Here is a 23355-nt window from a genome sequence, read left to right on the forward strand (position 1 = left end):
GAGGAGCAGAGGGTGGCAGGGGGCAGAGTGGGGGGCTCTGATGGTTGTTTGGGCTCAGTCAACTGGTTAGAACAACTGTCTGCATTTTATTCCAAGGCCCTGTATAAATTTTACATGAGTGACAATTATAGCTACCGCATGTCCCCGAATATGATGCGCAAACTGGCGAGCATGTCGTGTTTCCATATCAGGAAAGTGAAGTAAATTTATTACAGCGTAAAAGGCTCAGTGCGTTCTGAGGGAGTATGGATTTGGTAGGGGCTGGGGGCTGGGGGCTGCACTGGGTTATTGAAGTCTTCGGACAACAGAGTGGAAGGCAGCATTGGTCTCTCCTCACAGAGCACACCTAGTGGGCAGTGTGACTGTGGCATCAGCTCACCCACTCACAGTCTCATAGAACTCAGTCAACCCTTCTGCTAATCCTTCTGTTCACTGGTTTTATTGGTCTCTGTGTTTTACATGAACCATTAATTACTTGAGTTAAAGGTCCAATGCAGCTGTTTAAAAAAATATATATATCAAATAATTTCTGGGTAAGAAAGTAACTTACTTTAGAATGTCCTGTGTAGATTGTATTTTCAACCAGCAATTATCTGAAAATAACACTGATAAAATGTTTTCACACCTTTACAGGGTTAGTTTCATCAGCTGTTGTACAATATGCTACAAAACACAGAAAAAACATAATTTTGACTGCACTGGGCCTTTAATAATACACGACCAAGTAAGGAAAATGCATCATGGCATTGTCTTGATGAGATAGTTAAACTCCAACTCAAAAGATATTTTCCACAAAGTGTCTAGAATAACACCTGTAAAAAAATATACCTCTATAACAGACATATATAAAGTACATGAATACTGAATGGATGACAGTAGTATCCAATAAAAAAAGCTCTCATCTATGCAGAATGTGACATCCCATGAATCCACCTGAGGAAAACAACAACCTCGATTAATTGTATAATGTCAGAAGCCTTTTCAACGGAGGAGGCTGGTGGAAGGAGCTATAGGAAGAGCTCATTGGAATGGCTGGAATGGAAGAAATGGATCAAACATATGGAATCCACATGTTTGACTCCGTTCAATAAATTCCGTTCCAGCCATTACAATGAGCAGCCTGTCCTCCTATAGCTCTTCCCACTGGCCTCCTCTGCCTTTCAAGTCTTATCTACTTGAATTAGAAGGATTGAGGCTGTAGCAAAAAAAAGCTGAAATGCACAATTGGAGTGACCTTCAAATTCCATAACATTTAGGTTGTTTGTCAAAGACACTTTTCTTTTTTTATACAATTTACATATTTATCCGACCTGATCGTAAAATGACATGTGGCGTATTTGACTTTCTCAGGTGAAAAATATGCTGAGAGAGCAGTTTGATGCTAAGGTGTGGGCATACATTTCCCTCCCTCCCTTTTTCTTACACACACACACACACACACACACACACACACACACACACACACACACACACACACACACACACACACACACACACACACACACACACACACACACACACACACACACACACACACACACACACACACACACACACACACACACACACACTCTCCCTTTACACTCACTTATTATCCTCCCTGACTCGTGACTTTCCTAATGTAAGTCCCCTCCTTATCTGCAATGCTGTGACAGGCCCATTGAGGTCTGTGATGATGGGGGTGTTAAGAGGTTCATTAAAGGTAGACCTGCTCAGCAAGGTACATTCTCAAAGCTTACCTCTTATCACCCCTCCACTCTGCTTATACAGCACTAAGGAGGGGGAGAGGGGGTGGGGCATTGGTAAAGACCAGCTATCCAAGATAAAATTCCATGTTTTAAACTAAAACAAGTATGTTTTTCAAGGCTGACTGTATCTGTTTAACTATGACAAGTGTAGTTTTACATGGACTTTGTCCTCTGTGGTGGCTTTATTTTGATTCCTTATCCTGTCTCTGAGAATGTGTTTCAGTAGTTGCAGATGTCAGTGTATAAGCCTGGATAATATACATGACATACACATGTACAGTTGAAGTCGGAAGTTTACATACACCTTAGCCAAATACATTTAAACTCCGCTTTTCACAATTCCTGACATTTAATCCTAGTAAAAATTCTGTGTTTTCGGGCAGTTAGGATCACCACTTTATTTTAAGAATGTGAAATGTCAGAATAATTATAGAGAGAATGATTTATTTCAGCTTATATTTCTTTCATCACATTCCCAGTGGGTCAGAGGTTTACATACACTCAATTAGTATTTGGTAGCATTGCCTTTAAATTGCTTAACTTGGGTCAAACGTTTCAGGTAGCCTTCCACAAGAGTCCCACAATAAGAAGGGGGAATTTTGACCCATTCCTCCTGACAGAGCTGGTGTAACTGAGTCAGGTTTGTAGGCCTCCTTGCTCACGCAGACTTTTTCAGTTCTGCCCACAAATGTTCTATAGGATTGAGGTCAGGGCTTTGTGATGGCCACTCCAATACCTTGACTTTGTTGTCCTTAAGCCATTTTGCCACAACTTTGAAAGTATGCTTGGGGTCATTGTCCATTTGGAAGACCCATTTGCAACCAAGCTTCAACTTCCTGACTGATGTCTTGAGATTTTGCTTCAATATATTCTTCAATATATCCTACCTCATGATGCCATCTATTTTGTGAAGTGCATCAGTCCCTCCTGCAGCAAAGCACACCCACAACATGATGCTGCCACCCCCGTGCTTCACGGTTGGGATCGTGTTCTTCGGCTTGCAAGCCTCCCCCCTTTCTCCTCCAAACATAATGATTGTCACGCCTTGGTTTTTGTTATATATTTGTTCAGGCCAGGGTGTGACATGGGTTTATTGTGTTGTCGTATTGGGGTTTTTGTAGGCATTGGGATTGTGGTTGATTAGGGGTTTGTTGAGTTTAGGTTTTGGCTGCCTGAGGCGGTTCTCAATCAGAGTCAGGTGATTCTTGTTGTCTCTGATAGGGAACCGTATTTAGGTAGCCTGGGTTTCACTGTGTATTTCGTGGGTGATTGTTCCTGTCTCTGTGTAGTTTCACCAGATAGGCTCGGTCACTTTGGTTTTTCTTTTTACTTGTTTTGGAAGAGAAGAGAACGAGCGCCATTCTCCTTGCGGAGATGGTGCTAAATACATCAACACGGTCGATCCCTGGGATTGGGCTGGCCAACACGATTCGGTTTGCTTGGAAGGAAAAGGAGTTGGAGCCTTTAGGACGGGAATCTTTTGGAAGGATAATATTGATGGGGATTCTAAAGCTGACGGTGAAGGACGTGTTTTGTTTCCAAGGCAACTCATTGGAGGGAGCATACGACGTGGCACTATATACAGAGGAAAAACACAATGATATCCTGAGAAGGGCAAGAGCAGTGGGAGGTGAGAGGCCGATGAGCCACTATGAAATAACAAGCCTGGCGAAGAATAACTTTAAGGTTGTAACTGTCAACATTTACAACCCTTACGTTAAGGACGAAGAGGTGAGGGCTTTTCTGGGGAGATACATGGATAACGTCTCCTCAGCAAGGCACCTCAAAGACTCCCTTGGGTTTTGGAATGGGAGGAGAGGCTTCCAGGCCCTCCTCAGAGAGGACCCAAAGGGACATGGTGGCTACCTCCATCCTCCTGCTATGTTCTCCCTAGGGGCTGACAGGGGGACGTTGTTTTATGCACGTCAGCCCCCATTTTGCAGGCGCTGTATGGCCTACGGTCACATAATCGCCTCATGCAGTACAAGAAAATGCAGATTTTGTGCATCTGAGGATCACGAGGCGAGGGATTGTGACAAGCTTAAGACGTGCCATGGGTGTGGCTCGTCAGCACACCTGTGGCGGGGGTGCCCGGCCCGTCAGAGGTCATATGCGTCTGCGGCTGGGGGAGGGGGAGCAGGAGCGGGGGATGAGGAAGAAGAGGAGGGGAAGGAAGCACGCCTCATGACCAGAGTACAGGTCCAGAGGGGAAGGCCACAAGGAAGGAAGAGGAGCAAGAAGCGGCGGATGGAAGAGAGAAGGAAACGGAAGGCACGGGAGTAGGAGAACCAGGAAAAGCGGCGGAAGAAGGCAACCGAGTGGAGGAGCATGAGAGAGAAGAAAGCGAGGGAGGAGTGGTGGAGAAGGAGACGGTGGAAGAGCAAGTGGACTGGGGGAAAGTGCCCTGGTGGAAGAGATGAGTGGTATGGTGGAGGAGCTGGCGGGGGGGGAGGGTGGTATCTCTCCACTGCCGCCATCACCAAAGAAGAGAATGAAGAGGAGGGTGCGATTGGCTGACAGTGAGGGGGAGGGGATGGCCAAGAGAGTGATGGGGGTGGGAGAAACCTCTGGGTTGCTGCTGGTTTCCCCAGGCCCTCAACTTCTGTTGGGTGGGGACACACCTAACAAGACTCAGGACTGGGTACAGGAGGAGGTGGGGAGTTTTTTGTTTGGGGACTCAGCCTCCCCGATTTTCATCGGGTGAGTCTCCTGTTTTTTTTTTTCTGTCTGGGTTTAGAATTTGAGTGTATTACATGTTTTTATTTTTTCATGAGTCTAATTTTACTTTTGTTAGTTTAAATGTAAGGAGTTTAAGGGATTTTGTTAAGAGGAGGGCGGTTTTTAGTTATTTGGAGGGTGTGGGGTTTGATTTTTGTTTTTTACAGGAGGTTCACCTGATGGATGGAGGGGATGTTAGTAGGTTTAAGAGGGAGTGGGACAAGGGGGAGTCGGTTTGGGGTGTTGGGGGGTGCACTCATCGGGGGTAGGGATTTTGTGTGGGCACAGGGAGGTAAAAGTGGAGGATTCTTTTGTGGTAATGCAGGGGAGGGTTATAGGGGTGGATGTCACGATAAGGGATTGTAAATTTAGATTAGTGGTGGTGTATGGGCCACAGGTGGTGGCAGACAGGAGGGAGATGGTGGACTGTCTGACGCCCCTGTGTGTCACAAATAGGAAATTAGTGATAGGGGGGGATTTTAATACAGATTTAGGAAGAGGGGGGGATAGCAGTGCAGGTGCCATTGCCAGGCTAATGGCTTGCCATGGTCTTGTAGATGGTGGTCTGCACACTACTCCGAAAATGGACGGTCCTACATGGCGCAACTCCAGGGGGGTTGAGCGGAGGCTCGACTATATTTTTGTACCCAGGTCTTTGGGTAAGTTGTCTGGGCGGCTGTTGCCTGTTTTCTTTTCGGATCACGACGGGGTGCTCCTGCAGGTGGGGTCGCCAGTCTGCCTCTTTGGTAGGGGGTACTGGAAGCTAGATCGGGATGTGCTGGAGGAGCAGGCTTTTGTTGACGGGTTTTATGGTTTCTTTTGGAGGCTTGAGGGCCTCCGGTCCATGTGCGAGGGGGTGTTAGAGTGGTGGGAATTAGTTAAGGTGAGGATTAGGGCTTTTATAATAGGGTATTGCAAGAGGGAAAAAAGGGAGGAGAGGAGGGAGGTGGATCGTATCCAAAGGTTAATTGAACTCGAATACGAGGCAGGCAACCTCGGCGGGTCGTTTGACTGGGAGAGATCCGCAACCCTAAAGGCGCAGCTCAGGGAGTTGCAGGAGCGGAAGGCTCGAGCTTTCCTGGAGCGTGCGCATAGTGGCTTTCTAGAACATAATGAGACTTGTTCTGCTATGTTCTTTAAGTTGGTTAGGGCAAGACAGAGTAGGAAGGTAATGCATGGTGTTAGGGAAGAAAATGGTAGTATAGTTAGAGAACCAGAGGATATGGTCAGGGTGACAACTGATCATTTCCAAGGTTTATTTAAGGAAATGGAAATAGATGTAGAGCAGGGAAATGTGTTTTTAGAACACTTGTCCAGGCGGTTGCCGGAGGACATTAGAGAAGTGATGGAGGCCCAGATCTCACTAGAAGAGGTTGAGAGCGCTCTTAGGAGGATGGGAAAAGGGAAGGTGCCTGGGATGGATGGGCTGCCGGCTGAGTTTTATCTCAAGTTTTGGGGTATACTTGGACCAGTGGTCCTCGAAGTCTTGAAGGCCATCCTTGAGACGGGGGTCCCGGGGGGATCAATGGCTGTTGGTGTGCTGTCACTTTTTTATAAGAAGGGGGAAGTAACAGACCTTGGCAACTGGCGGCCGTTGACCATGCTGTGTGTAGATTACAAGCTACTTGCAAAGGTTTTAGCTGACCGGTTGCGCACAGCCCTTCCCTACGTCGTTCATGAGGATCAGACGTGCGGGGTAGAGGGCCGCCCTATTAGATGGAACCTACAGTTAATCAGGGACTCCATCTCTTGGGTTGAAGATAGAGGACTGCCTTTCATGGTAGCAGCGCTAGATCAGGCGAAAGCCTTCGATCGCGTGAATAGATCCTTTTTATTCAGAGTGTTAGGTCGATTAGGATTTGGGAAGAAGTTTATAGGATGGATTCGTACATTATATGTCGGAGTGGGGTGCCGAGTTAGTGTAAATAGTCACTTTTTTGACCTCTTGTCTGGGGTCAGGCAGGGGTGCCCACTCTCTGCTCTCCTCTTCGTTCTGTACATGGAGCCTCTGTGGGCTGCCATTAGGGCAGACACAGGGGTGGAAGGTTTGCTGATCCCTGGAAGTGGTGGGCTGCGTGTTAAGATGACGCAGTACGCCGACGACACTTCCGTGCTGTTGTGCAAGGACTCGTGCCTGACAAGGTCCCTTGCCATCTTTGGGGATTTCACCCGAGCGTCGGGAGCAGTTCTGAACCATGCAAAGTCTTCCGTCAAGTTTTTCGGAAGATGGCGTGGTAGAACGGATGTGCCTGGGGGGTTATCCCTCTGTGAGGGGGCCCTGAGGATTCTCGGGGTCCATTTTGAGACCCCCGGCTCAGCGACACTAAACTGGAACATGCGTATCGCAGTGGTACAGAGGAAGCTAGCAATGTGGAAAGCTAGGTATTTGTCTTTTATGGGCAAAGTCCTGGTCCTAAAGGTGGATGTGTTGCCATCTCTTTTGTATTTGGCATACATCTATCCATTGCCGGCTTGTCTGAGGAGGCCTCTAGTGAGGCTTGTGTTTCAGTTTATGTGGAGTGGCAGGTGCGAGTGGGTCGCCAGGGCACGCATGATCTGTCCCATCGGGGAGGGAGGTAGGGGGGTAGCACATTTCCCCATCAAGCTGGACACAATTTTTGTTTCTTTCTTGTTAACGGAGCTTACTCAGCCAGTGATACACCCGTCCGGTTACCTCCTGCGGGTATTTGTCTCGTATCAGGCGAGAAGCATAATGGTGTGGTCTAACACGGGTCCTCGGGCGGAACAGCTGCCGTGGCACTTTGGTCATGCGGCCAAGTGGCTGCTTGCGCACCCTGAGGTTGAAGTTGCCAGAGTAGGTTTAGATCATAGGCACCTGTACAAGGAGGTCAGAAAGGCAGGGAGTGGTCTGGGAGGGAGTGGTCTGGGAGGGAGTGCAGGCGCGGGGTCTGGACAACAGGCTCAAGGACCTGAATTGGTTGAGCCTTCATAAGTGTTTGCCGGTACGTTCCATCTTGTACCGGTATAGTTTGGTGCAATCCCCCACCTGTCCAAGATCCTCTTGTGGCAGGGAGGAGACTGTGCGCCATGTCTTTTGGGACTGTGCCTTTGCCGGAGTAGTATGGGCTAGGGCACGGGTGTTGTTAGGTTTGGTAAAGGGGGATTTTGTATTGACGTGGGCCAGGTTAGAGAGGGGTGTAGGGAGAGCGAGAGGGACGGATAGGGACAGGTTTCTGCTCTGGCTTCTCATGAGTCTCTTTAAATGGGGGCTGTGGGAAACAAGGCAGAAGAAGACATGGAGAGATTGGGGGGTGGAAGGGATAGTGAGGAGGGTGGAAGGAGATTTGAGGGGGAGGATGAAGAGGGAGGAGAAGAAGTGGGGGCAGCATGCTGCTCGGGAGAGGTGGAAAGGGGGTTTAGGGCTGGGTGTCATTTAGATTTGTAAGAGGATAGATTAGGGATGGGGAGATAGGGAAAGGTATTTTGTAGGGTGACGGGGAGGGAAGATGCTCCCCTGAGGTTTTGTTTGGGGTTTATGTTTAGTTTAATTAGTTTAATTAAAATACCATTATTTGAGTATGTATGTAAATTATGAGTTGTAAAGAATGAGTGGTATTGAAGATAATAAATTATTTTTTATAAAAAAGATAATTAGGTTTCACGTTCCGTTTTGTTGTTTTGTATTTATTAGTTATTTCATGTATAGTTCCGTTTTTTCTTCATTAAAAGACATGAGTAATCAACACGCTGCATTTCGGTCCGACTCTCATTCAACAAACGAAGAGCGCCGTTACAATGATGGTCATTATGGCCGAACAGTTATATTTTTGTTTCATCAGACCAGAGGACCTGGTACGATCTTTGTCCCCATGTGCAGTTACAAACTGTAGTCTGGCTTTTTTATGGCGGTTTTGGAGCAGTGGCTTCTTCCTTGCTGAGCAGCCTTTCAGGTTATGTCAATATGGACTCGTTCTACTGTGGATATAGATACTTTTGTATCCTCCAGCATATTCACAAGGTCCTTTGCTGTTATTCTTGGATTGATTTGCACTTTTCGCACCAAAGTATGTTCCTCTCTAGGAGACAGAAAGCATCTCCTTCCTGAGCGGTATGACGGCTGCGTGGTCCCATGGTGTTTATACTGGCGTACTATTGTTTGTAGAGATGAACGCGGTACCTTCAGGCATTTGTAAATTGCTCCCAAGGATGGACCAGACTTGTGGAGGTCTACAATTTTTTTCCGAGGTCTTGGCTGATTTGTTTTGATTTTCCCATGATGTCAAGCAAAGAGGCAATGAGTTTGAAGGTAGGCCTTGAAATACATCCACAGGTAGGGTAGCCTACTGGTTAGAGCATTGGACTAGTAACCGAAAGGTTGCAAGATAGAATCCCTGAGCTGCCAAGGTACAAATATGTCGTTCTTCCCCTGAACAAGGCAGTTAACCACTGTTCCTAGGCTGTCATTGAAAATAAGAATTTGTTCTTAACTGATTGGATTGTAAAATACATTTTAAAAAGGTACGCCTCCAGTTGACTTAAATGATGTCAATTAGCCTATCAGAAGCTTCTAAAGCCATGACATCATTTTCTGGAATTTTCCAAGCTGTTTAAAGTCACAGTCAACTTAGTATATGTAAACTTCTGACCCACTGGAATTGTAATACAGTGAATTATAAGTGAAATAATCTGTCTGTAAACAATTGATTGGAAAAATGACTTGTGTCATGCACAAAGTAGATTTCCTAACCGACTTGCCGAAACTATAGTTTGTCAACAAGAGATTTGTGGAGTGGTTGAAAACGGGCTTTAATGACTCCAATCTAATTGTATGTAAACTTCCGACTTCAACTGCATCAGACTGTCTTTCCAATGCTTAGCAAAAATAAAGTGAGCAAAAAACTGTGAGTTTGCCTCTACATAAGCCCCCCCCCAAAAAAACAACAATTGTATATACATTAGGATACCAGGTCCAAGTGATTTTAATTTAAGAAATCTTTTCCCAAGTATTCCCACGCGTATTAAAGAAACACGTGATTGTATACAAATGTAAGCAAGGTTTGAAAGTATTATGTTTTAGTCAAACATTAAGTCTTTTTGTGCTTGTGGGAAATTTGCAGTCTACAATTTATTTGTAATGATGTTCCGGTCCCTTGACCACCCGCTTAAGAAAAAATTGTCCTGGGGCTGAATTTTTCTGATGTTCCCTGCTCTACAGCATATTTGTCTTGTGTTAAAAGGTTTTATTTCACTCCCCCCTAGACTCGTGTCTTTCTGTGTATTTGGATTTGTTGGGATTACAGAGCCCACTGCTGATCTTTAGCGGCACCTGCAGGCAAGACTGTGCCACTGCAGCTGTGTCCTTTGTTGTGCGCATGGGGGCTGGAACCTGTGGGGCTGTTTGGCTGAACGCTCGGCTGGGCAGAGGCAGACAGACAGAGTTGCAGCGGAGTGCTTGGGCTGAGGAGGCAGCAGGGACCCTATGCACTCTCCATACACTGCACTAAGATAAATTGTAGATCTTCGCTAAGCTGCTAGCCTGGTAGAAATTGCACTGATGAAGTGCAAGGGCAAATTAGCATAAAATATATATGTCTACCAGAGCATTATATTCTAACTCAACGCGGATTTGTGTTGTGTGGTGTCTGTTGTAGTCTGTTTCAAGACTGTTGGTTTTAATGTGAAGGGGCTTCGTGTGCATGCTAGGTTTACTCTGTAAAGTCCTCTCTGAATGGAGCACTCCTGTGCTCGCCCACGGCACTATATGGGCACTGTTCCATTGTTTTGCATCAGGAGCCACGTCGTGTCGGGTCGAGGCCAAGGTGGAATTCATAACTGATGGAATTTCACACCCAAGTGAGCGCCGAGCCTGGTGAAACGCAAGCACACATTTACAAGAAACGCCCGGCTGTTCCGCCGAGACTCCTGAATGGCAAAGCCATTTGTCTCTGTGAAGGGCAAAGAGAGAAAAGGAGGGAACTATCTTTTTTTCTTCTCTTTTAAAAACAGAATAATGCTTTATGTTTACGCACCCCCCTCACACACACACCAGAAATCCATGTTTTCCAAGGCCCTCAGAAACATAATTGGAATTAAAGACGGGAAAGGGTGTGCAGCCAATTGCCAATTAGCATTTTCTCAGCTCAGCAGAAGCTCAGGGGGATCAATAGGATATTAAGTTTGTGTACATAGCAATAAGACACACAATCATTTCCAGCCATTAGCAACACTAAACGTGTGGAGAAATGTCGACCTCCGATGGCTGCGTTCTGTGAAAATCATTTGGCAGTATTCAAGCTTGGCTGAAGTGCATTGGTACAGTTTGCTTCCATTGGGCACAATAGTATTCGGCTCTGACAAATAGTATTCTTTAGAAACTCTGAGATGGTAAGATGGAATCTTACACTTTAGTATCTTTAGAATCACTGAGGACCAACTGCAGCAAACAACACAGTTATAGGCTCATGTCAGGTTATCCAAACAACCAGATTAAAAAATACTATACTATCCATTGGTTAAATACTATAGTATTCTCTGTAGCGTTTTTGTTGACTTTTCTGTAGTATTCACTGTAGTGTTTATTGTAGTTTTGCGGACATAACTGTAATATAGTGTAGTATTTACAGTTTACTGTAGTATAAATACTATAGTAAGAAAAAACTGTATTATATACTATAGTGATTACTTTAGTGTTTTTGCAGACTGTAGTATACTGTTCTATTTACTGTAGTGATTTTGCAGACATGACTGAAGTATTTACTATGGTGTTTTTGTTTTATTATCTTTGGCATACTATAGCAGAAGGGTTGTTGTCCTTGAGGAAACCTACTGGACATAATACTCAGAGCAAATCTTCCATAACCTGTAGGTCGGTAGAAAAGTAGGTAGGTAGGTTGGTAGGTCTGAATTGACAATTTAGAGCTTCTGCTCATTTCTATAACCTGTAGGGAACATAATGTAACGACGTTCTTCGTTTGTTGAAAGAAAGTCGGACCGAAATGCAGCGTGTTGGTTACTCATGTTCTTTAATGGAACAAATGACGATACACGAAATAACTTATAAATACAAAAAACAACAAAACGGAACGTGAAACCTATTACAGCCTATCTGGTGAACACTACACAGAGACAGGAACACTCACCCACCAAATACAAAGTGAAACCCAGGTTACCTAAATACGGTTCCCAATCAGAGACAACGAGAATCACCTGACTCTGATTGAGAACCGCCTCAGGCAGCCAAACCTATGCAACACACACCCCTAATCAGCCACAATCCCAATAACTAAAAAACCCCACTAAGAAATACAACAAACATAAACCCATGTCACACCCTGGCCTGACCAACTAATTAACTAAAACACAAAATACTAAGACCAAGGCGTGACACATAATATATGGGCTATACTTAGCATGTAGGTTTTTCCCTTATGGGTGGCACAAATTGGGATACAGGGGTGAGGAAAGGGCAGGGTATATGCAAATGTAATACTGTATTATATACTATAGTAATTTCTGTAGTTTGTGGACTGTAATGTTTTTGGAGTGTTTTTACAGACATTACTGTAGTAGTATTTACTGTAGTGTTTTAACGGACATTACTGTAGTATTTACTCTAGTGCTTTTGCAGACTGTAGTGTTTTTGCAAACATTACTGTAATATTTAATGTTTTTTTTATGGTCTAGTACACTGTAGTATTTACTATGGTGTTCTACAGTATAATACAACATGTTATAGTAAGTACTACACATGATCAAAGTATTCTACAGTGTGTAGAATAGTATTATACAATATACTACAGTTTAATACATAATTCTATATTAAGTACTGTAGTATTCTATAGTAAACTGTAGTCTTTTTTCATGTGGGCAGGCCTTGTTTTCTCTTAGCATTGGTTAGAATCATCTCAAGACAACCATCTTTCCAAACCACAGTGATTAGTTGTGGTATCAACTGCAGAGTAACTGTCTGTTATCACAGGCAGTGATACCTGCTCTCAAGCTGAAGTTTCTGCCTATTTCACAACCCTCCAGCGTTGGGCCAGCTCACATAATAAAGACGGTAGTATACTATACTATGGTTTAGATACTATGGTATTCACTGTAGTGTTTTGCAGACTTTACTGTAGTATTCACTGTAGTGTTTTTGCGGACTAAAGTCAGACTAAAGTATACTGTAGTATTTACAGATAACTATAATTTAAATACTGTAGTAAGCATTCTATAGTACATTATCAAACTTTACTACAGTGTGAAGTATAGTATTATACAGTATACTACAGTTTACTATAGAATTCTACAGTAAGTACTGTAGTATTCTATAGTAAACTGTAGTATTTTTTCATGTGGGAGTGACACAAAGGTCGATCCGAAAAGGTGGAAAATCTGTCGATGTGCCCTCGAGCAAGGCACTTAATCCTAATTAATCCAGGGTAGACCGTTGATAATGGCAGACCCTGGCTATGACCCCACTCTCCGAGGGTGTCTCAGTGGGAGTTGGGATAAAATATGGAATTCGCATCCACCTTTTCTCAACCCTCACAACATTAGCCAGAGTCCCCTTTTACCCCCCACCCTCCACTAAATTAAGAGCCATAAAGTAAACTCAGCTAAAAAAGAAACGTCCTCTCACTGTCAACCGAGTTTATATTCAGCAAACTTAACGTGTAAATATTTGGATGAACAAAACAAGATTTAACAACTGAGACATAAACTGAACAAGCTCCACAGACATGTGACTAACAGAAATGGAATAATGTGTCCCTGAACAAAGGGGGATCAAAATCAAAAGCAACAGTCAGTACCTGGTGTGGCCACCAGCTGCATTAAGTACTGGACTGCAGTTCTTGTTGTGAGATGTTACCCATTCTTCCACCAAGGCACCTGCATGTTCACGGACATTTCTGTGGTGAATGGCCCTCACCCTCACCCTCCGATCCAACCGATCCCAGACGTGCTCAATGGGATTGAGTTCCGTGCTCTTCGCTGGCCATGCCAGAACACTGACATTCCTGCCTTGCAGAAAGTCACACACATAACGAGTAGTATGGCTGGTGGCATTGTCATGTTGGAGGGTCATGTCAGGATGAGCCTGCAGGATGGATAACCACATGAGGGAGGAGGATGTCTTCCCTGAGATTGCCTGCAATGACAACAAGCTCAGTCCGATGATGCTGTGACACACCACCCCAGACCATGACGTACCCTCCACCTCCAAATCGATCCCGCTCCAGAGAACAGACCTCGGTGTAACGGTCATTCCTTCAACGATAAACGCAAATCCAACCATCACCCCTGGTGAGACAAAACTGTGACTCGTCAGTAAAGAGCACCTTTTGCCAGTCCTGTCTGGTCCCACAATGGTGGGTAGGTGACGTTGTTGCCGGGTTAGGGTTGTCTAGTGAGGACATGCCTTACAACAGGCCTACAAGCCCTCAGTCCAGCCTCTCTCAGCCTATTGCGGACAGTCTTAGCACTGATGGAGGGATTGTGCATTCCTGGTGTAACTCGGGCAGTTGTTGTTGCCATTCTGTACCTGTCCCGCAGGTGTGATGTTCGGATGTACCGATCCTGTGCAGGTGTTGTTACACGTGGTCTGCCACTGCGAGGACGATCAGCTGTCCGTCCTGTCTCCCTGTAGTGCTGTCTTAGGCGTCTCACAGTACGGACATGGCAATGTATTGCCCTGGCCACATCTGCAGTCCTCATGGCTCCTTGCAGCATGCCTAAGGCACGTTCACACAGAAGAGCAGGGAGCCTGGGCATCTTTCTTTTGGTGTTTTTCAGAGTCAGTAGAAAGGCCTCTTTAGTGTCCTAAGTTTTCATAACTGTGACCTTAATTGCCTACCGTCTGTAAGATGTTAGTGTCTTAACGATCGTTCCACAGGTGCATGTTCGTTAGTTGTTTATGGTTCATTGTACAAGCATGGGAAACAGTGTTTAAACCATTTACAATGAAGATCTGTGAAGTTATTTGGATTTTGACTAATTATCTTTGAAAGACAGGGTCCTGAAAAAGGGATGTTTCTTTTTTGCTGTGTTTATTAGTTCTATTCATGCTTGTTTTTACGGACCGTGATAAATGTATACATTATTCAAAGAGTGTGCTGAATAATCCATGCGCTTATTCATACGCTGAGAGTGAGGGGGAAGTATTTGTGGGTTGACCTGGGCACCAGTGATACCCCCTCCTCAATACCAGCCAAGGTGTCAATCCATCCTCTCCTCCATTGTGCTTGGCGTCTCTCTATCACTTATTCATCCACTGGACTCTCTGAAGATGCAAACGCACACCTTCCTCTTTGTGACCACTGGGCCACATGCCCAGAGATATATCCATTTTTCATATAGTTGAATATGATCCCTGCTATATGGAATGTAGTCATCCATATTGAATAAGAGACAAAGTGAAGGAAGGTTTGGCCTGTATGTGGTAATGTATGGTGTGTAACTATATGTAGTGAGGTAGAGGGGGCCATTGTGGATGCCGAACAGATTCAGGGATATAGGCGGACTGTTTCTGTGCGGTTGTGTTTCTGTGTGCTGCTTTGTCTGGTGAATACCAGCGCTCCATTCAGCAGGTAACCATGCTGATGGTAATGAAACCTGCCTGCTCTCTTTGGAAATGAGAGGCAGAGCCTGGTGTTTGGAAATCCCATCATGTAGTTGATAACGAGGGGAACATTGTGCTACATGAACAAAGGCTGCTGCGGCGTCAGAGCCCCGTACCGTCGTCCGCCACCCAGAACAGAGGAGGCAGGAATAGGTATGAGCGTGACTCGCAGCAGGTGGAGGCAGATCAGCATGTTAACAGCTTTTTGTCCAGCAGCACCGGTATTCATCCAGCCAATTTTATTAGCCTGAATGCAATTCTTCCTCATTTCCCCTGTAGCCTGGTACTTTCACAGAGAGAAAATAGCAGGCAGATTTGATTTATGGTGCATTAAGCTGGGCAGTCTATCATGGACATCATGTAGATTGTGAAAACATACCTCCAGCAGAATATCTCCAAATGGATCTGGAGGTCATTGTAGCATCTTTGGTGGGGAAAACTGTACATGGAATTTAATTTGCAGCATTAAAAAGAGCCTGTCCTTGGACAAATGGGTTAGAGGAATCTCACTAGCACACATGTCACATCATTTCCATTGGGTCACAATGTCCCTTTTTAACAATGTTAAATAGAATTGATTTCCATCCCAGTCTGCAGATACTGTATGTTCCTTATTACACCAGCGTGCAGTAGTCAGTGAATGTTGTCACTGAATTGACCTGAATGCTAATTTACACCGCATACCTGTGAAGTGTGTTTAGTGACCAATTAATCCTGACAGCAGGGCCCCAGTGTCCCTGACCATATTCTCATCTAACGAGTGTGTGCGTGCGTGCGTGCGTGTGTGTGTGTGTTTCTTCTCCAGCTCAACAGAATCCAGGGAAGCAGAAGAAGCTTGTTGTTCTCACAGCCCGTGTACACCCTGGGGAGTCGCCTGCATCCTTCAACTCTCAAGGTATGTCTCTGTCTCCACCCACCTGGCAAGGTAGGTCTCTGTCTCCACCCACCTGGCAAGGTATGTCTCTGTCTCCACCCACCTGTCAAGGTAGGTCTCTGTCTCCACCCACCTGTCAAGGTAGGTCTCTGTCTCCACCCACCTGGCAAGGTAGGTCTCTGTCTCCACCCATCTGTCAAGGTAGGTCTCTGTCTCCACCCATCTCCCAAGGTAGGTCTCTGTCTCCACCCACCTGGCAAGGTAGGTCTCTGTCTCCACCCACCTCTCAAGGTATGTCTCTGTCTCCACCCACCTGGCAAGGTATGTCTCTGTCTCCACCCACCTGTCAAGGTAGGTCTCTGTCTCCACCCACCTGGCAAGGTAGGTCTCTGTCTCCACCCATCTGTCAAGGTAGGTCTCTGTCTCCACCCATCTCCCAAGGTAGGTCTCTGTCTCCACCCACCTGGCAAGGTAGGTCTCTGTCTCCACCCACCTGGCAAGGTATGTCTCTGTCTCCACCCATCTGTCAAGGTAGGTCTCTGTCTCCACCCATCTCCCAAGGTAGGTCTCTGTCTCCACCCATCTGTCAAGGTAGGTCTCTGTCTCCACCCATCTCTCAAGGTAGGTCTCTGTCTCCACCCATCTGTCAAGGTAGGTCTCTGTCTCCACCCATCTCTCAAGGTAGGTCTCTGTCTCCACCCACCTGGCAAGGTATGTCTCTGTCTCCACCCATCTCTCAAGGTAGGTCTCTGTCTCCACCCATCTGTCAAGGTAGGTCTCTGTCTCCACCCACCTGGCAAGGTATGTCTCTGTCTCCACCCATCTCTCAAGGTAGGTCTCTGTCTCCACCCACCTGGCAAGGTATGTCTCTGTCTCCACCCATCTCTCAAGGTAGGTCTCTGTCTCCACCCATCTGTCAAGGTAGGTCTCTGTCTCCACCCATCTCTCAAGGTAGGTCTCTGTCTCCACCCATCTGTCAAGGTAGGTCTCTGTCTCCACCCATCTGGCAAGGTATGTCTCTGTCTCCACCCATCTGTCAAGGTAGGTCTCTGTCTCCACCCATCTATCAAGGTAGGTCTCTGTCTCCACCCATCTGTCAAGGTAGGTCTCTGTCTCCACCCATCTGGCAAGGTATGTCTCTGTCTCCACCCATCTGGCAAGGTATGTCTCTATCTCCACCCATCTCTCAAGGTAGGTCTCTGTCTCCACCCGTCTGGCAAGGTATGTCTCTACCTCCACCCATCTTTCAAGGTAGGTCTCTGTCTCCACCCATCTCTCAAGGTATGTCTCTATCTCCACCCATCTCTCAAGGTAGGTCTCTGTCTCCACCCATCTGGCAAGGTATGTCTCTATCTCCACCCATCTGTCAAGGTAGGTCTCTGTCTCCACCCATCTCTCAAGGTAGGTCTCTGTCTCCACCCATCTGTCAAGGTAGGTCTCTGTCTCCACCCATCTGGCAAGGTATGTCTCTGTCTCCACCCATCTGTCAAGGTAGGTCTCTGTCTCCACCCATCTCTCAAGGTAGGTCTCTGTCTCCACCCATCTGTCAAGGTAGGTCTCTACTTCCACCCATCTTTCAAGGTAGGTCTCTGTCTCCACCCATCTCTCAAGGTATGTCTCTATCTCCACCCATCTGTCAAGGTAGGTCTCTGTCTCCACCCATCTGGCAAGGTATGTCTCTATCTCCACCCATGTCTCAAGGTAGGTCTCTGTCTCCACCCATCTGTCAAGGTATGTCTCTATCTCCACCCATCTCTCAAGGTAGGTCTCTGTCTCCACCCATCTGGCAAGGTATGTCTCTATCTCCACCCATCTCTCAAGGTAGGTCTCTGTCTCCACCCATCTGGCAAGGTATGTCTCTATCTCCACCCATCTGTCAAAATAGGTCTCTGTCTCCACCCATCTCTCAAGGTATGTCTCTATCTCCACCCATCTGTCAAGGTAGGTCTCTGTCTCCACCCATCTGTCAAGGTAGGTCTCTGTCTCCACCCATCTCCCAAGGTAGGTCTCTGTCTCCACCCACCTGGCAAGGTAGGTCTCTGTCTCCACCCACCTCTCAAGGTATGTCTCTGTCTCCACCCACCTGGCAAGGTATGTCTCTGTCTCCACCCACCTGTCAAGGTAGGTCTCTGTCTCCACCCACCTGGCAAGGTAGGTCTCTGTCTCCACCCATCTGTCAAGGTAGGTCTCTGTCTCCACCCATCTCCCAAGGTAGGTCTCTGTCTCCACCCACCTGGCAAGGTAGGTCTCTGTCTCCACCCACCTGGCAAGGTATGTCTCTGTCTCCACCCATCTGTCAAGGTAGGTCTCTGTCTCCACCCATCTCCCAAGGTAGATCTCTGTCTCCACCCATCTGTCAAGGTAGGTCTCTGTCTCCACCCATCTCTCAAGGTAGGTCTCTGTCTCCACCCATCTGTCAAGGTAGGTCTCTGTCTCCACCCATCTCTCAAGGTAGGTCTCTGTCTCCACCCACCTGGCAAGGTATGTCTCTGTCTCCACCCATCTCTCAAGGTAGGTCTCTGTCTCCACCCATCTGTCAAGGTAGGTCTCTGTCTCCACCCATCTCTCAAGGTAGGTCTCTGTCTCCACCCACCTGGCAAGGTATGTCTCTGTCTCCACCCATCTCTCAAGGTAGGTCTCTGTCTCCACCCACCTGGCAAGGTATGTCTCTGTCTCCACCCATCTCTCAAGGTAGGTCTCTGTCTCCACCCATCTGTCAAGGTAGGTCTCTGTCTCCACCCATCTCTCAAGGTAGGTCTCTGTCTCCACCCATCTGTCAAGGTAGGTCTCTGTCTCCACCCATCTGGCAAGGTATGTCTCTGTCTCCACCCATCTGTCAAGGTAGGTCTCTGTCTCCACCCATCTATCAAGGTAGGTCTCTGTCTCCACCCATCTGTCAAGGTAGGTCTCTGTCTCCACCCATCTGGCAAGGTATGTCTCTGTCTCCACCCATCTGGCAAGGTATGTCTCTATCTCCACCCATCTCTCAAGGTAGGTCTCTGTCTCCACCCGTCTGGCAAGGTATGTCTCTACCTCCACCCATCTTTCAAGGTAGGTCTCTGTCTCCACCCATCTCTCAAGGTATGTCTCTATCTCCACCCATCTCTCAAGGTAGGTCTCTGTCTCCACCCATCTGGCAAGGTATGTCTCTATCTCCACCCATCTGTCAAGGTAGGTCTCTGTCTCCACCCATCTCTCAAGGTAGGTCTCTGTCTCCACCCATCTGTCAAGGTAGGTCTCTGTCTCCACCCATCTGGTAAGGTATGTCTCTGTCTCCACCCATCTGTCAAGGTAGGTCTCTGTCTCCACCCATCTCTCAAGGTAGGTCTCTGTCTCCACCCATCTGTCAAGGTAGGTCTCTACTTCCACCCATCTTTCAAGGTAGGTCTCTGTCTCCACCCATCTCTCAAGGTATGTCTCTATCTCCACCCATCTGTCAAGGTAGGTCTCTGTCTCCACCCATCTGGCAAGGTATGTCTCTATCTCCACCCATGTCTCAAGGTAGGTCTCTGTCTCCACCCATCTGTCAAGGTATGTCTCTATCTCCACCCATCTCTCAAGGTAGGTCTCTGTCTCCACCCATCTGGCAAGGTATGTCTCTATCTCCACCCATCTCTCAAGGTAGGTCTCTGTCTCCACCCATCTGGCAAGGTATGTCTCTATCTCCACCCATCTGTCAAAATAGGTCTCTGTCTCCACCCATCTGTCAAGGTTGGTCTCTGTCGCCACCCATCTGGCAAGGTATGTCTCTATCTCCACCCATCTGTCAAGATAGGTCTCTGTCTCCACCCATCTGTCAAGATACAGTAGGTCTCTATCTCCACCCATCTGTCAAGATACAGTAGGTCTCTGTCTCCACCCATCTTTCAAGGTATGTCTCTATCTCCACCCATCTGTCAAGGTTGGTCTCTGTCTCCACCCATCTGGCAAGGTATGTCTCTATCTCCACCCATCTGTCAAGATAGGTCTCTGTCTCCACCCATCTTTCAAGGTATTCTCCAACTCCACCCATCTGTCAAGGGAGGTCTCTGTCATCTGTCTCCACCCATCTGGCAAGGTATGTCTCTATCTCCACCCACCTGTCAAGGTAGGTCTCTGTCATCTGTCTCCACCCATCTGGCAAGGTATGTCTCTATCTCCACCCATCTGTCAAGGTAGGTCTCTGTCATCTGTCTCCACCCATCTGGCAAGGTATGTCTCTAACTCCACCCATCTGGCAAGGTCGGTCTCTGTCTCCACCCATCTGTCAAGGTCGGTCTCTTCCTCCACCCATCTGTCAGGGTCGGTCTCTGCTCCACCCATCTGTCAAGGTAGGTCTCTGTCTCCACCCATCTGTCATTGTATGTCTCTGTCTAAACCTCATCTTTCAAGGTCGGTCTCTATCTCCACCCATCTGTAAAGGTTGGTCTCTGTCTCCACCCATCTGTCAAGGTAGGTCTCTGTCTCCACCCATCTGTAAAGGTAGGTCTCTGTCTCCACCCATCTGTAAAGGTAGGTCTCTGTCATCTGTCTCCACCCATCTGGCAAGGTATGTCTCTAACTCCACCCATCTGGCAAGGTCGGTCTCTGTCTCCACCCATCTGTCAAGGTCGGTCTCTTCCTCCACCCATCTGTCAGGGTCGGTCTCTGCTCCACCCATCTGTCAAGGTAGGTCTCTGTCTCCACCCATCTGTCATTGTATGTCTCTGTCTAAACCTCATCTTTCAAGGTCGGTCTCTATCTCCACCCATCTGTAAAGGTTGGTCTCTGTCTCCACCCATCTGTAAAGGTAGGTCTCTGTCTCCACCCATCTGTAAAGGTAGGTCTCTGTCTCCACCCGTCTGGCAAGGTAGGTCTCTGTCTCCATGCATCTGTCAAGGTAGGATTCTCTCTGCTCTATACACCTCCCTAATAAGCATGCGCACAAACACACACACACACAAACACAAAGACACATACAGCCCAGGTGGAGCATCTCACAAGCAGTTTATCAAGTTCTCAGAATTACAGGGAAATAAGTGGAAAAAGAAGCAGATGATTAAAACAAATCCTTGGCTTCCACTCATACCTCGCTTAACGTGTCTGCCGTTTTTCAGGCTTTCATTAAGATAGGCTCTTCAGGTGAGAAATACGTGTTTCATTGACAAGTAACTGAACTCCTGCAGGGTTTCTCTCCTCAACATAAAGGAGATCTGAAGTGCAGCAAGAGTGAGTTACAGTTAATAAGATGTCTTGTCTTGGGTCTTTTTTACTTTCCCATTGTTGAAAATCGAGTGTAAGAAACAGTGGAAAAACACCCAGTTGGTGTCGTAGCGTTTGGTCACCACGTAGCTCTGAGAGCAGACAGTGCACTTAGCTCAATGTGACTTTGAGCTCCACTTAGGAACAACCCCTACTCCGACACGCAGATGTGCATGAAATCATTTCAGGAAGTCCGAGCAATTAGATGGCACACTCTGTGGCCTGTACCTGTATCCCACGCTCTTTCTCTCCTCCTGCCTGCCACATTGACTCAATTAGAGAGCTTGTTATGCCTCCATTAGTGGTAACGAGCAGGACAGAGTGGGGCGGGCGGCTGCAGTAGGAGGGAGGGAGGGAGGCAGGAAGGGGTACACAGTGCTGGCTGTCGGCCCTCTCTGCTTCTTATTTACCTGTCAATTATCCTGCTTCAGTCCAGGGCTGTGGAGGGCTTTTTAGTGGCCGGCACTGTTTACATGTCTCAATGCTATCTCTCTCTGTCTCGCTCTCTTTTTCAATCTCCCTCTCTCTCTCGTTGGCTGTCTCTGTGTCTCATCTGTAGCAGATAGCGTTATCTCCCTCACTCAGTGTTTGAGGCCCTGTGGGCTAATCAGGTCCTCTGCCCTGTCTGTTTTTATCCCACTGTCAGCTCTATTCAATTTGTATCGATTTTGGAGGGATGTCTCAGGTTTCCCCTCTGATTTTTATAATGCTCCCTTTGTCCTTCTCTTTTTGTTTCTCAAAACTCAATTAACTGGGGCCTTGGGTTTTCTTTTCAAGTCAATTTTACTGGGAGTGTGTGTGAGGATGTGTGTGCATATTTGTGTGAATGAAATAGAATAGCTTTGAGAGTGATTCTCTCCAGCCATACAGTAGAGTGAATCTGGAGGGCTTAATAACCCTGACAGTCTCTTTTGTGTTGCTTTAGGAGTGATTGACTTCCTGGTCAACCAGCACCCTGTAGCCGTAATCCTGCGTGACCATGTGATCTTTAAGATTGTACCCATGCTCAACCCTGACGGGGTCTACTTAGGCAACTACAGGTAAGCTCAACCATCAATATATGAAATTCCCCTTCATTCGTGGACAAAAAGAGCAGTTCAGTTGTAATAATTTCCATCCTGTTGTTTGAGGTCTACTGAAAAGTTGTACTTTTGATGAATTCCACTAGAGATTTCTGACTAGACTGCAGCACATTGCTAGTGCTAAAGAGAGATGCTGTGATGATGTGTTTGGTAACGCCCACTGTGGAGGTCCCCTACCAGATGATTTATTGGCCGCTAGATGCATGTGTGGGAATAGCAGGCTGGGCTGCCGGCCCTCTCATCTTCTATTTCTCCCTCTGCCTCCAAAGCGCCATCCCTGGAATATGAACTGCTGGCGTTCCTATTCTGCTGTCTCTTTTCTCCTCCGTTGACAGTTCAACTCAATGTAATTGCTGCAGTAGTCCAGGCTGTTGCAGGTACTCTAAATCAAATCACCTCTTATTCCCCACTGCTAGTTCTCAATCCAATCATGCGCGCAAAGACACACACACACACACACACACACACACACACATACACAGACACACACAGAGACACACAGAGACACACACACGCACATCTTTCTGTCTCTATTCTTGCGTAAGATATATCTTGCCTCTGCCAAATGTATGCCCTTGCAATACTGTGTCTCCTATGCTGAGCTGTGTGTTTCCTGAGGCCATACACTCCATCCTTTGTTTAGCGTTGAGACACAGGCTCCATGGGCATCATTTCCACCTCCCTCTCCATAATTGCCTTTTACTTAATGGGGTGGACATGAGGAATACAAATGCACTGAGATGATAGTGCTTCCACTGAACATGTGTTTGTGGCCGCCATCTACTGGCCGCTCCCCCCCACTGCGCTGAGTCTGTCAATTGTAGATCAAGTGTGCTCTCTGGCAATGATGAGGTTAGACACATCTTGTTGCTAATCGTTCCGTTTTAAAGGCTGTTTTCATCAACTCTGGGAAATGATACAGTCGGCCTGGCTGAATGGTGTGTGTGTATGTGTGTCTTTGCGCGCATGATTGGATTGAGAACTAGCAGTGGGGAATAAGAGGTGATTTGATTAGAGTACCTGCAACAGCCTGGACTACTGCAGCAATTACATTGAGTTGAACTGTCAACGGAGGAGAAAAGAGACAGCAGAATAGGAACGCCAGCAGTTCATATTCCAGGGATGGCGCTTTGGAGGCAGAGG

The 23355-nt window shown here is 46.8% G+C and overlaps 1 protein-coding gene across 1 annotated transcript in view; it reads left to right on the forward strand.

Annotated features, from left to right (window-relative positions):
* LOC135556419 (cytosolic carboxypeptidase 6-like) overlaps positions 1–23355 on the forward strand; it is a 466431-nt gene that overhangs the window by 403924 nt on the left and 39152 nt on the right. The window contains exons 7-8 of the mRNA XM_064989619.1: positions 15842–15931; positions 22056–22170. Of these exons, the coding sequence (XP_064845691.1) occupies positions 15842–15931; positions 22056–22170 (205 nt within the window). The remainder of the gene's footprint in view (positions 1–15841; positions 15932–22055; positions 22171–23355) is intronic.

Source organism: Oncorhynchus masou, chromosome 15 (assembly GCF_036934945.1).
Source record: "Oncorhynchus masou masou isolate Uvic2021 chromosome 15, UVic_Omas_1.1, whole genome shotgun sequence".
NCBI lineage: Eukaryota > Metazoa > Chordata > Actinopteri > Salmoniformes > Salmonidae > Oncorhynchus > Oncorhynchus masou.